The following is a 14,720-nucleotide window of genomic DNA, read 5'->3' as shown; positions in this document are numbered from 1 at the left end:
GTCCCAAAAATAAATAAAAAACGTTGAAAAAAAAAAATAAAAAAATAAAAAAAAAAGAATAAATAAATAAATAAATAAAGTTGTTAGTAGAAGGGGCTAGGGAAATTAAAGGTTAAAAACATAACTTGGATCTGCAAAGAATACCACATACAAAGTGAGAATGCAGTTAGCTTGCTGAAACACTTGTGAAAAGTCAAACTATAAAATTAACAGAAAAGTCAAATTGGGGCTGGGAGGAAATATCTTAAACCAAACTGCAAAAGCATAAATCACAAGGAAAAGAAGCTGAAGTTGATCAGTGAAACATTAAGAAATAGAGGATACTATGGACAGAGTTATAGATGAGCAAATGAACAAAAATGTTTATAATGTCTAAAACTGACAAGGAATTGGTATGTAGATTTACACGAGAAATTCCAGCAAAATCAACAAGACGGGGATAGCAACTATAATTTTTCAAAATGAGAAAGGGGGTGGGGGACGCCTGAGTGGCTCAGTAGGTTAAGCATCTGACTTTGGCTCAGGTCATGATCTCATGGTTTGTGCGTTGGAGCCCGCATCTGGCTCTCTGCTCTCACCTCTCAGCGTGGAGCCTGCTTCAGATCCTCTGTCTCCCTCTCTCTCTGCCGCGTGCCCATGCTTGCTCTCTTACTCACTCTCAAAAATAAACATTTAAAAAAAAAATCAAAAAAATAAATATGAGAAAAAGGAAATGAACAGGCAATTTACAAAGTATAGCCATAGTTAAAAAACAAAACAAACCCTTCAAGTCATTGTTAGTCAGATAAACACAAATTCAAACAATGATGCAATATCACTTCCTACCCATTTATTTGGCAAAATGTAAAGACCAGCTGTTGGCAGAAGTTTGAGATTATGAAAATCCTTATGCACTAGCTGGTGGAATCACAGTGTGTTACAACCATTCTGGGGAGTAATCTGGCAGTATTTAGTCAGTTAAGTACACGCGGCAGATCGAGCAATCCCTCCTCTGTGCGTGCATCCTCCAAAAAGTTTCGCCTAAGTGTCTAAGGAAACACGTTAAAAAGACACTTATCCATTCATCGGTTGATGGACATTTAGGCTCTTTCCATATACACAGTGGAATACTACTTGGCAATGAGAAAGAAGGAAATATGGCCTTTTGTAACAACGTGGATGGAACTGGAGAGTGTTATGCTAAGTGAAATAAGTCATACGGAGAAAGATACCATATGTTTTCACTCTTATGTGGATCCTAAGAAACGTAACAGAAGACCATGGGGGAGGGGAAGGAAAAAAAAAAAAGAGGTTAGAGAGGGAGGGAGCCAAAGCATAAGAGACTTTTAAAAACTGAGAATAACCTGAGGGTTGATGGGGGGTGGGAGGGAGGGGAAAGTGGGTGATGGGCATTGAGGAGGGCACCTGTTGGGATGAGCACTGGGTGTTGTATGGAAACCAATTTGACAATAAATTTCATAATAAAAAAAATAAAAAATATACTTATCAAAGCATTACTTGTGGTGTCAGGGAGATGGAGACGATCTTGATTCTATCGCGGGGCAAGTGGCAACATAAAATTTGGTTGGCGATGACCAAAAAGTGCTGCGCTGTAACAAAATAAACTGATTTACTGTATGTATAACATGGATGAATGGTTTAGAACTAGTCTGTCACCAGGAGCTCTGCCCTCAAAGTAAAAAGAAAGTTCATGCCAATTACATATGAATTTCATCCTCTGGAAATGCCCCAGAGCTGGTCAGAGGTTAGCCTTGAGGGTAATGAGGCAATCACCGAGAGCAATGACCTTTTTTAGGGAAGCTCTGCCCAACTCTGAGTGCTATTTGGAAGCCTTGGGGTGGAGCTTGTTTGCAAATAGCAGCCACAGAAAGCCTGGTAAATTTAAGACGTCTCAAGGGACCAGGCTGAAGGCAGGGAGTTGGACACGATACAGTCCCTGCGCTTTGTCCCTCACTATGGAGAAAGGCAGACCTCCTCGTTCACGTTTCCCGCTACTTCTCCTTGTCCTGCTTTCTACCAATGCTTCAGACTCTGCAGAACCGTGAGTCTCTCTTAGAGTCCCCTCCTCAAGAGTCCGTTCTTTATCTCTGTCTCTTCTTTGTATCTTTGCTTTGACCTTCCCATTAAATGCTACCCTTCCATTTCTTAGGATACCTTCCGGTCATAAGAGATTACTCATAACTGATTATTTTTGTCCTTTCATTTGTCAGACCCTTTTCATTTTTCTCATTGGGTCATCACAGTCATAAATAGGGTAAGTAGTCACGAGAAGGGGTGATTTGGTCAGACACTGAAACCTCAGATCCCACCTTCCCAGAGTCATTCTTTAGGATGGAAAGTGTTGACTATAACACAGTTAAAGTGTTGGGGCACCTGGGTGGCTTAGTCAGTTAAGCGTCCGACTTCAGCTCAGGTCACGATCTCAAGGCTCCTGAGTTCGAGCCCCGCATGGACCTCTGCTCACAGTTCAGAACCTGGAGTCTGCTTCAGATTCCGTGCCTAGCTCTCTCTCTGCCCCTCCCCCCACTCACACTCTGTCTCTCCCTCTCTCAAAAATAAACATTAAAAAAAGAAAACAACAAAAAGAGTTAAAATGTACAGTGGGGTGCCATTTAATTCATATTGTGGATCACACATGCAGAGGGAGCACAGGTCCTTTTCTTTTTCTTTTTCTTCTGTTTTTCCAATAACTTACTGAGTCCTCAGCAAGAGACCCCAGTGACGAATCAGTCAGGGAGAGGGGCAAGGAGTCATTTAAAACTAGTCGGTTGTAAAGTCGGTGGAATCCAATAACTGCAAAGCTTCTCTTCCACCTCTCCCCAGTTCCTCTCCAATAGTATCTAGATATTAGATACTGCCTCCCCATAGTATCTAGAAGGTTGTGATCTCCATTCCTTCCTGGTGGAGAAAAAGGCTCAGAGTCTGAAACCTGAGAGTTTTCGTTCTTCCTCGGCCATTGCTAATCTAGCCTCTCCTTACCTGCCAGCATTCATCACTTGAGTCTTCGGCCGTCTGGTTTGTCTCAGCTTGCTTCCTTGACCAAGAAGTCCCAGAAGCCCTCTCTGGCCAACTCTGATCCACCTCAGCTCTTTTTTTATCCTATAGAACCCCGAACTGGCCACAGCATCCTTCCTCCAATCCCTCTGCTGTTCCAATACAACCTGTACTGCAGAGTCACCTCTCCCATTTGAAGTTCAGACACCTACCCACTCCCCTCCGGACTGACATAGCTACATTCCAGGTTGATCATGGCAGCCTCCAGAGTCCTAAACGTGCAGAGGCATCAAAGGTCAGAACGCTGGCCAACTCACTTTCCTTTCTTCTTCAAATCCCTTCAGCGTACAATCTCCCAGTAACCGGTCAATGTACGTTTCTCTCCCATCACTCCTCTACCTCATCTCCAACTATGGATACTACCACCAGCCATATGGTACCACCTCCCACTGCATTCCACCCAGAGAGCATCTGGAAATATGGCGGGGGGGGGGGGGATGCTGTTCAGATTTCTGCGTGGAGGCTGGATGGATGAAGCAAGTGGCATTTATTGGGGTCGGAAATGTTAAGCGGTCTGTGTTTTCAGTCCAACACAACGCAGGAAGACTCTGCCCACTGAAAACTGTTGCTTTACATCCCATCCACCATTTGGTAAAGAACAACAAGCCTCATGGCCTAGTTGTCATAAACAGAAGAGGTATCAAAAAAAAAAAACAAAAAAAAAAACAAAAAAAAAAACAAAAAAAAAAAAAAAAAAAGAAGAGGTATCGTCTATGTAGAAGACATTCTGCGTCGCCCCAACCTTGTTAGCCCTCGATGTGATAAATGAGAGACATTACCCAAAAGCCTGGGTGACTGTTCTCCTTTGCCTTGGGTCAGTAAGCTTCAGAGTCATGGAGGTTTCAGGGGAACATGACGAAAAGAGAAAACTAAAAGTCCTCTGTTTAATATTTGCAAAATTCAGTCACTCCTACAAAGGCAAATATTTAAAATGCCAACATTCATGATTAGGTAATATTTTAAGGGTTTAATTGCTCACTTACAGAGGAAGTCTTGGGCAAATTACTCAACCTGGATGGGTCCCAATTTCAATATCTGTTAAATGAATGCTCACGAGCCTTTATGAAATAGTTGTTTGAAATATCTGGTATATATGGAATTACTTTTAAAATTATGATATCAAACAGGCTTATAACTAACAAGAACAAAAACAGTATATTGAATAAGTTATTATACACTCATGCCTTCTTTCCCGTGAACATCAAAGAACTGAAGGGAAAAAAGTGTGGATGAGGAGGTAAAAACTGATAATTTTTATGTTATCACATTTTTGATAAATGTGATTTACATTATATACACACACACACACATATATATACACACACACACACACACACACACATATATATACATACATACACACACATATATATGCATACATACACACACACATATACACATACATACACACACACACATATATACATACACACACACACACACACACACACACACACACACACACACACATATAGTTCAGAGTAGGTTATTCAGGTCAAAAACTACCCAGATGCCAGAAAGGGATTCAATGAGAGGTACCGTCTGAATGATTATGGATGGGTTATTTAACTGCTCTGAGCTTCTTTACTTTAGAACAAAACTTTAGCACTTATCCAGTAAAAACACCTGAGACTTTAATGAATTTTTTTAAGTTTTTGTTTACATTTCCGTTAGTTAGCATACAGTAAAATAGTTTCAGTTGTGGAATTCAGTGATTCATCACTTACATACAACACCAATGCTCATCACAAGAAGTGACCTCCTTAACACCCATCACCTATTTAACCCATCCCCCCCCAACCTTCCCTCAATGTCAATCTATTTTTTTTAATGTTTATTTTGATTTTTGAGAGACAGAGACAGACAGACAGACAGGGTGTGAGTGGGAAGAGGCAAAGAGAGAGGGAGACAGAATCTGAAGCAGGCTCCAGGCTCTGAGTTGTCAGCACAGAGCTTGATGTGGGGCTTGAACTTGGGAACCGTGAGATCATGACCTGAGCCAAAGTCATTCTGTTTTATTTTTTTTTTTAATTTTTTTTTAACGTTTATTTATTTTTGAGACAGAGAGAGACAGAGCATGAATGGGGGAGGGTCAGAGAGAGAGGGAGACACAGAATCGGAAGCAGGCTCCAGGCTCTGAGCCATCAGCCCAGAGCCTGATGCGGGGCTCAAACTCACGGACCGCGAGATCGTGACCTGAGCTGAAGTCGGACGCTTAACCGACTGAGCCACCCAGGTGCCCCAAAGTCATTCTGTTTTAAATGTTGGATCCTCTGTGTGTCTGAATCGTAGCTCCCAATGTGCAATGTTCAATATATTAGTTCATAGTTTAATTATAAGTGTTTGTTGGTAATTTGGAGTGATTTGCCCTTGAAGTTTATTAAAAGAGAGAATATGTGCAGATTTTTCTATTTCTGCACAAATGTCATTGGGGTTTTGATAAGGATTGTACTGAATCTGTGTATGAGATTTTAATTATTGAAGAGCAGATCTAAAGATCCATGGCATACAGTTTTGCCAAGGAAAAACTTAAAACACATACAGCTTGATGACTGCGTTGGAAGAGACCCCTTGGAGAATGAGAGAACCAAGTCTGACTTCTAGATTCCACAACTAAACTGTCTCTGTTATTCTCTTCTGTGAGTCTCATACCTATTAATTCTGAAAAGTAATAAAACAGTGTTTTGTGTGTCAAATTGCCTGCTGTTTCTTAAGCGTAAGAGTCCATGTCGGAGGTAGAAGGGAAAGGGTAGTAAAACAATATAAGAAAAAATAGCCCTGGTTTTTTTTTTCTTAATTGTAAATTAACGCCAATAAATTAAGGACTTAAATCTGCAGCTATTGAATCACTAAAGTTTTGCAAAGTCACATTTTGTGTATGATTTATTGGTTTAGTCAGTAGGCAGAGCAGGCAGTATCTTACTGTTGCATATTCAAATTTGGGAATTGGCGAGGGTCTCACGTTTATCACGAACATTCAAAATATGATGCATGTACCACACAGGATTGTTAGGAGGATTAATACAGAGACTGCTTAACACAATTCCTTGCAGGTACCAGGCACTTAGGAAACACATTTCAGCCCATAGGGGTTCAGGCTATGGGGAGATTATATGGCGTCGAATGTTTCATGAACAGTTTTTTGGTCAAACGTGTCACTTGGGAGGGTTCCTGAAAAATGGCTAGAATTGTGACTGGAACTATCCGGAGGGGGAGGGGGGTATGTAAGAATATGATAGATAAAGGAAACGTATCAGTAAAGTCAAGAGTGTAAACTCACAAGGGTGCCGGGCTGGCTCAGTCAATGGAGAAGGTGATTCTTGACTACGGGGTTGTAAATTCAAGCCCCATATTGGGTGTAGAGATTACCTAAAAACACAACCTTTAAGGGGCACGTAGGTGACTCAGTCATTTGAGCATCCATATTTTGATTTCGGCTCTGGTCATGATCCCAGGGTAATGGGATCGAACCCTGAATCAGGCTCCACCCTGAGCTTGGGCTCTGCTTGCGATTCTCTCTCTGGCCCTCTGTCCTCTCCCCCAGTCGCACGTGCACTGTCTCCCTCTAAAAAAATAAAGAAAGTAAACTCACACAAAAGGTTGTCCATACCTCTGAATAATTAAATACATTCAATAATTAGAATTAAAAAGACTGTAAAGTAATACTTTTGTGTGAACTTGGTTTTTTAATAAGATAATTTATTGACCCATAGAGGTTTGACCACGAGGATATATTTATGAACGTAGAAGTATTAATATCAATATATTAATATTGATTACCTCAAGAGGGTGAGGATGAAGGAGAATATTAATCAAGTGCAATGTGTCCTTGTGAGTGCATGTGTGTGCATGCAAATTAATAACAAAAATTAAAACTTGTTGACAAAAATACCATTGATTTTGGCTAAGGTATGTCTGAAGAACCTTCGAGAAACAGCAAATACATTAGGTCTTCAGTACTGCTGTTACAAAGAAAACGATTTCACTGAGGGTTTTCCAGATGAATGTATTCAGTCGTGGTGTTCCTGCACAAGGGATGTTTATAGAGACAGAATTTAATGTAAATCTTTTTATAAAGTGAATAATCATCAGCAATTTGTTATATATACGTACTTTCATGGGTATATATTCAGGAACTCGGATATTAATGCCCTTTAATACAAAGAGTGCATGTAAAACTATAACATCCTTGAGGCCAACTTCTGGTATAGGCTGTGCGGGTGAGAGACTACTCAGGAGTGAAAAATAGAATTCGTATGCCTGGCAGCGATGAACCTTCCATCATCCTGTTCTTTGTTCATTGACAGTTGGTATGGAATCAATCGTAGCAAGAAATACATATGGTTACGGAAAACACGTTTATGGCTGAAAATGCTTGTTATTCTCCATTTCTGTCTCTGACTCAGCCTTCTCTCCCCAGGCAGTATATGGTGCTGGTCCCCTCCCTGCTCCACACCGAGACTCCTGAGAAGGGTTGTGTCCTTCTGAGCTACCTGAATGAGACAGTGACTGTAAGTGCTTCCTTGGAGTCCCTCAGGGGAAACCAGAGCCTCTTCACTGACCTGGTGGTGGAGAAGGATTTATTCCACTGCGTCTCCTTCACTGTGAGTACTATTTGCCTGTCCTTGTTTGATACGTTATATCGAATCATGGTGATGGGAGCTCGTGTTGTATCTGCAAAGAACAACTTTAAGAATGTTAGTGAGCTGGGGCACCTCGCTGGCTCAGTTGGTAGACCATGTGACTCTTCATCGTGGGGTCATGAGTTTGAGCCCACGTTTGGATATGGAGCCTTTAAAAAAAATACAATATTTTTTTTAAATGTTGGTGGGGACTTCATAACGTACGAAAGAGAGTGAGTTCTTAGCTACTAAGAAACGAATGGAATTTCCATCCACAGAGGAGAGAAATATTTTTCTGCATGCCAAAGTTCAATTTAAATTAAAAAAGAATTCTATTGGCCATAGAAAGCATGACTTAGTCAAAGAGATTTTCTTTTCTTTTCTTTTCTTTTTTAAATAAAGGTTGTTTATTTATTTTGAGAGACAGAGAGAGAGAACCCCAATCCCAAGCAGGCTTCATGCTAATCCCGACACAGGGCTCGATCTCATGAACCATGGGATCGTGACATGAGCCGAAATCATGAGTCGGATGCCTGAACCACCCATGCGTCCTGACTTAGTCAAAGAGGGTTTCTAATTTTGATATGTAACCATCTCTTTAACATCAGAGCAAGCAATACCTAGAAAGAGATTATACAAAAATTTCATGGTAGGACAGCAGAATTTTGTAGCAGAATTTTTCTCCTATGGCAAAATGTTAGGTGTCTTTGTCCTCTGAATGTATTAATAGTACCAGAAACTCAAAGCAAACATCCAGTACCTCTTTGAGGTCACCCTCTTTGTGCTTGGGATACTCAGCTCCCATATTCTCCCATATTTTTATAAAGATGCTTCTTTCCATTCTTTCCGCATAGATTTTACTCTGTTAAAAGGAGTGTGATTTAATAACTAGAGTTCCAGGTTAGCTCTCTGGATATTTGGGTTCCACTGACCGCTGTTCTCACTGACATATCTCCCCTATATCTTATATTATTATCTTCATTCATGTCTGGCAAAATATTCATACTTACCTAGCCCTTGGTGAAGCTGAGAGAGAGGTAGAAAATAGTCACGGATGAAGGATTCAGAGAAAGAAGACTGTGCAACTCCTCGGTGGTATTTTTTGTTGTTCAGCTCCCAAGGAGCTCATCCTTGTCAGAGATGGCATTTCTCAGTGTCCAGATAAAGGGACCAACACAAGACTTCAGGAAGAGGAACACAGTGCTGGTAAAGAATGCTCAAAGTCTGGTCTTTGTCCAGACAGACAAACCCATCTATAAACCAGGACAGACAGGTACGTAGGGAAATTCTACTACTGGGGCACTACTGAGAAGGAGAGGCCACCCCAAAGCTGGTTTTCCAGCCAGGCACCATTAATTATCCCCATCTCTTAGCCTCCTGCCCTGTCACTCACATGACCTGCCTTATCATATCATGTCTGAGTCTTATCAGAGTATTTCTTTTTTAGTAAAATTCCGTATTGTCTCTGTGGATGAAAACTTTCACCCCTTAAATGAACTGGTAAGGATCTCAGTAGTTACGGTTTGGGTTGGTGGTGGGGATGGGGGGAGGGAATGGGAGTACTCACCCAAGCAGGGGCAGGAAGGTCCAGGAAAAGCAAGAAGATGAAACACATTCCTTTTGGAAACTGGGATCCTAACTCCCTACAGATCTAGAGTCTTATGGAAGGCATTACTGAGGAGTAAACGATGGAGGAAGCTGTCTCTCTTATAACAGTAATTAATCAGCTCAACAATAGTCAGCCACATTTATTGCTGTGACCATAATACGTTAAACATAATGAAGAGTAAAAAAGTGAGATGTTATCCATATCTATACTCTCAAGGAGTTTATGATCACTAAAAGCACAGAGTTTCACTGTTTCTGAATATATACATAATAGACAAGATTGTAATATGGTAACAAATACGTATCTATACTATATACACATGTATTTGTCATAGATATTAACACATAATATAATATACAATATATATCACATGTAAAGATTTCATTTTTGTTAATTGGGTGATCCTTGCTCCAACTAGCTTTCAACAAGGAAAGAAACAAAGCTGCTGTAAAAATGCAATTTTTTAAATTAGGAAAAAATGTTCTTGGTTAACTGTTAACCAAAATTCTTATTTGGTCTAAATCATAATGACATATTGGGGCGCCTGGGTGGCGCAGTCGGTTAAGCGTCCGACTTCAGCCAGGTCACGATCTCGCGGTCCGTGAGTTCGAGCCCCGCGTCAGGCTCTGGGCTGATGGCTCGGAGCCTGGAGACTGTTTCCGATTCTGTGTCTCCCTCTCTCTCTGCCCCTCCCCCGTTCATGCTCTGTCTCTCTCTGTCCCAAAAAATAAATAAACGTTGAAAAAAAAAAATTAAAAAAAAAAATAAATAAATAAATCATAATGACATATCACGCTATTAATATATAATTTATATAAGTAAGTAATATAATCATATTCTTTACTTACAGGTCATAACTATCTAGAATTACTGATTAAAAATATGAGTAAATTAATAAATATTAATAAAACTTATTCACCAAAAATATTTTTCCGGGAAATGGCAACACAATGATTGTTGTGGAAATACATTATTTATGCTTTTCACTTAGAACTATTTACTAGTTTCCCTGAACAGTTCTAGCTCTTTAATATTTCAGGTTAAATTTTGTTATAACTTACTACAGAATCCATTTTCCCGTTTCCCTATTTGATCACAAGTCTGAAATCATAGTCTTTGGTGAAATTCTAATCACATCTCTTCTTTCCTTTTTTCATATAGATTCCACTGGTATACCTTGAGGTAAGCATCAGAGTCTTGTATAAAGAAATCAGTGCATTTAAGAATGGAAGTTCTGATACTCCTGACAGATGAATTACTATTAAAAAAAACAACTGTCAGATCTAAAATCCCCTGCTCCCAGATGTCAGGTTTACCCTGTTTTATCTTTCTTCCGTGTTTATCTCTTCTGAAGGCAATGCCAGTTACCAACCCCAAAGTCTTTTGTTCAAGGGCTATCATAGCTACATGATTATTCTCCATGCTCCCTGTTTCTGTCTAGGACCCAAAAGGAAACCGTGTGGGACAATGGCAAGGTGTCAAGTTGGAGAGTGGCCTCCAACAGCTGGCCTTTCCCCTCTCGTCCGAGCCCATTCAGGGCTCTTACAAGGTGGTGGTACAAAAAGAATCAGGCAAAAGGATAGAGCACTCCTTCACTGTAGAGGAATTTGGTATGGATTATGAACGATGAAAAGGACATAACACTTTGTTTCTTACCAAGCATTCATTTAGATTTTTTGAATTCCGCGTAGGTATGTTGAACTTGGATTAGAATCAGCTTTAGCTGTTTGTAAAGTCATCGTAATTCTGTGCACCAGAAATTCACGAGAGTCTGATTTCCAGTAGCAAGTTGCACTTTGCCAAGTATCAAAATTCTTATTTCAGTGGAACCATCATCATTTGTTTAGTGTCACTGAGATCTGCTGTCACCACAAAGTCAGTTAAATTTTGCATGAGTTGTTAAACCTTATTATCTTAAAGTTGGCACATTGAAAAATGCATCTATAAGAGACTCTTAAAAACTGAGAACAAACTGAGGGTTGATGGGGGGTGGGAGGGAGGGGAGGGTGGGTGATGGGTATCGAGGAGGGCACCTTTTGGGATGAGCACTGGGTGTTGTATGGAAACCAATTTGACAATAAACTTCATATATTGAAAAAAAGAAAAAAAGAAAAATGCATCTAGGCCTTCAGGATATTATTTTGGGGAAAATTATAGACATGAAAATATTTGTATTTCCATTAAATATTTACCAACCTCCCTATTTCCATTATCTCTACCAACAGTGCTTCCCAAGTTTGAGGTCAAAGTTCAGGTGCCAAAGATAATCAGTATCCTGGATGAAAAAGTGAACATAACAGTATGTGGGATGTGAGTTAAATTTCTTTTGCCTGAAATTTCAGATTTTGCCTCCAATTGAGTCATTATTTAGCTAGGTAACTAAGTACAAATTAATTTTTAACTGAATTAAAAAACACTTCAATGACTTATTTCAGCTGCTTATTATTAAAATTTTCAAATATGTAGAGGAATAGAGGACACCCATAATTATGATTTAACAACTAACACCTTTCTATATTTGCTACATCATTTTTTTTTTTTTTTTTTGCTTTAACATTTCAGGATAAATTACAAAGATCATTACATTGTCCCCTTGATGCAGCACCATGTACCTTTAAAAATTATTGACATTTTCTGGGCGCCTGAGTGGCTCAGTTGGTTGAGCGTCTGACTTCAGCTCAGGTCATGATCTCACGGTTTGTGGGTTCGAGCCCCACATCGGGCTCTGTGCTGACAGCTCAGAGCCTGGAGTCTGCTTTGGATTCTGTGTCTCCCTCTCTCTATGCCCCTTCCCACTTGCGCTCTGTCTGCGTCTCTCTCTCTCTCTCTCTCAAAAATAAATAAACATTAAAAAAATTTTTTTAAATAATAAAAATTAAAAATTAAAATTACTGACATTTTCCTACGTAGTCATGATGTCATTATCATACTTAACAAAATTAAAAGTAATTTTCTAATACTAATTCTCATTTTATACTCAAGTTCCCTCAATCTTTCTAAAACTGTTTTACTCATTACTCTTGATTACTATGACTCACATGTACCCCTTTTTTCCAACTCTCCACAATGGAAATTTTTTTGAATGCAAAAGTTAACAGAATAGTAAAATGAAAATCATGTACCCATCATGATTACCCATGGACCATTACAAAATAATGAACTTTTGCTTAATTTGTCCCATTTGTTCTTTCCTCCCCCTTCCAGTTTTCTTCCCTAATATTTTTTAGCAAGCCATGGGAATCTATAAATATCTGAAAGTTTTAAAAGTCTGGAACCTCCTTTTCTCTCCAGGATGTTAACTTATTGGAGAGAGCGGCCAGTTGGCCTGTAAATGTCCGTTTTGCTGGATTTGCCTGAAATGTCCCTTTTGCTGGATTTGTCTCAATGTCCTAATGAGACATTGAATTGATTAATTTTAATTTCTCCTCTGACCAATTTTAAGAGGATCCTTGGAGTATTTTCTTTTCTTTTAATTCATTTATTATTTAATTTACATCCAAGTTAGTTAGCATATGGTGCAACAATGATTTCAGGAGTAGATTCCTTAATGCCCCTTACCCATTTAATCCCTCCTCCCACAACCCTCTTTTGTTCTCTATATTTAAGAGTCTCTTATGTTTTGTCCCCCCCCCCATTTTTATATTATTTTTGTTTCCTTTCCCTTATGTTAATCTGTTTGTCTCTTAAAGTCCTCATATGAGTGAAGTCATATGATTTTTGTCTTTCTCTGAGTGACTGATTTCACTTAGCATAATACCCTCCAGTTCCCTCCACGCAGTTGCAAATGGCAAGATTTCATTCATTTTGATTGACAAGTAATACTCCATTGTGTATATATATATATATATATATATATATATATATATACACACCACATCTTCTTTATCCATTCATCCATCGTTGGACATTTGGGCTCTTTCCAGACTTTGGCTATTGTTGATAGAGCTGCTATAAACATTGGGGTGCATGTGCCCCTTCAAAACAGCACACCTGTATCACTTGGATAAATACCTAGTAGTGCAATTGCTGGGTCGTAGAATAGTTCTATTTTTAACTTTTTGAGGAAACTCCATACTGTTTTCCAGAATGGCTGCACCAGCTTGCATTCCCACCAGCAGTGCAAAAGAGATCCTCTTTCTCCACATCCTCACCAACATCTGTTGTTGCCTGAATTGTTAATGTTAGCCATTCTGACAGGTGTGAGGTGGTAAATCATTGTGGTTTTAATTTGTATTTCCCTGATGATGAGTGATGAGCATTTTTTCATGTGTCTGTTCACCATTTGGAAGTCTTCTTTGGAGAAGTGTCTATTCATGTCTTTTGCCCATTTCTTCACTGGATTATTTGTTTTTTGGGTGTTGAGTTTGATAAATTCTTTATAGATTTTATATTAACCCTATATCTGATATGTCATTTGCAAATATCTTCTCCCATTCTGTCGGTTGCCTTTTAGTTTTGCTGATTGTTTTCTTCTCTGTGCATATGCTTTTTATTTTGATGAAGTCCCAATAGTTCATTTTTGCTTTTGTTTCCCTTGCCTCCAGACACGTGTTGAGTGAGAAGTTACTGCGGCCAAGATCAAAGAGGCTTTTGCCTGCTCTCTCCTCGAGGATTTTGATGGCTTCCTGTCTTACATTTAGGTCTTTCACCCATTTTGAGTTTCTTTTTGTGTATGGTGTAAGAAAGTGGTCCAAGTTCATTCTTCTGCATGTCGCTGTCCAGTTTTCCCAGCACCACTTGCTGAAGAGACTGTCTTTATTCCATTGGATATTCTTTCTGGCTTTGTCAAAGATTAGTTGGCCATACGTTTGTGGGTCCATTTCTGGGTTCTCTATTCTGTTCCATTGATCCGAACGTTTGTACCATACTGTCTTGATGATTACAGCTTTGTAATATGTCTTGAAGTCTGGGAGTGTGATGCTTCCAGCTTCAGTTTTCTTTTTCAAGATTGTTTTGGCTATTTGGGGCCTTTTCTGGTTCCATACAAATTTGAGGATTATTTTTTCTAACTCTGTGAAGAACGCTGGTGTTATTTTGATAGGGATTGCATTGAATATGTGGATGGCTTTGGGTAGTATCAACATTTTAACAATGTTTGTTCTTCCAATCCAGGAGCATGGAATATTTTTCCGTGTGTGTGTGTGTGTGTGTGTGTGTGTGTGTGTTCTCCAATTTCTTTCATAAGCTTTCTATAGTTTTAATTGTATAGATTTTTCACCTCTTTGGTTATGTTTATTCCTAGGTACTTTATGGTTTTTGGTGCAATTATAAATGGAATCTACTCCTTGATTTCTCTTTCTGTTGCTTCATTACTGGTGTATAGAAATGCAACCGATTTCTGTGCATTGATTTTATATCCCGCAACTTTTCTGAATTCATGGATCAGTTCTAGCAGTTTTTTGGTGGAATTGTTTGGGTTTTCCATATAGAGTATC

The 14,720-nt window shown here is 39.3% G+C and overlaps 1 protein-coding gene across 2 annotated transcripts in view; it reads left to right on the top strand.

The window, feature by feature from the left end:
• The first annotated feature begins 1,866 nt into the window (after positions 1 to 1,866).
• LOC115518305 (alpha-2-macroglobulin-like) overlaps positions 1,867 to 14,720 on the top strand; it is a 130,103-nt gene continuing 117,249 nt past the window's right edge. The window contains exons 1-7 of one of the 2 annotated variants that reach the window (XM_030321733.1): positions 1,867 to 2,041; positions 7,475 to 7,658; positions 8,790 to 8,949; positions 9,124 to 9,176; positions 10,447 to 10,467; positions 10,727 to 10,895; positions 11,511 to 11,595. In XM_030321733.1, coding sequence (XP_030177593.1) covers positions 1,956 to 2,041; positions 7,475 to 7,658; positions 8,790 to 8,949; positions 9,124 to 9,176; positions 10,447 to 10,467; positions 10,727 to 10,895; positions 11,511 to 11,595 — 758 coding nt within the window. In that variant the 5' untranslated portion in view covers positions 1,867 to 1,955. The remainder of the gene's footprint in view (positions 2,042 to 7,474; positions 7,659 to 8,789; positions 8,950 to 9,123; positions 9,177 to 10,446; positions 10,468 to 10,726; positions 10,896 to 11,510; positions 11,596 to 14,720) is intronic. The other variant, XM_030321734.1, reaches the window with a different exon arrangement.

This window comes from Lynx canadensis, chromosome B4, assembly GCF_007474595.2.
Source record: "Lynx canadensis isolate LIC74 chromosome B4, mLynCan4.pri.v2, whole genome shotgun sequence".
Lineage (NCBI taxonomy): Eukaryota > Metazoa > Chordata > Mammalia > Carnivora > Felidae > Lynx > Lynx canadensis.
This window is presented reverse-complemented; position numbering and strand designations above follow the sequence as displayed.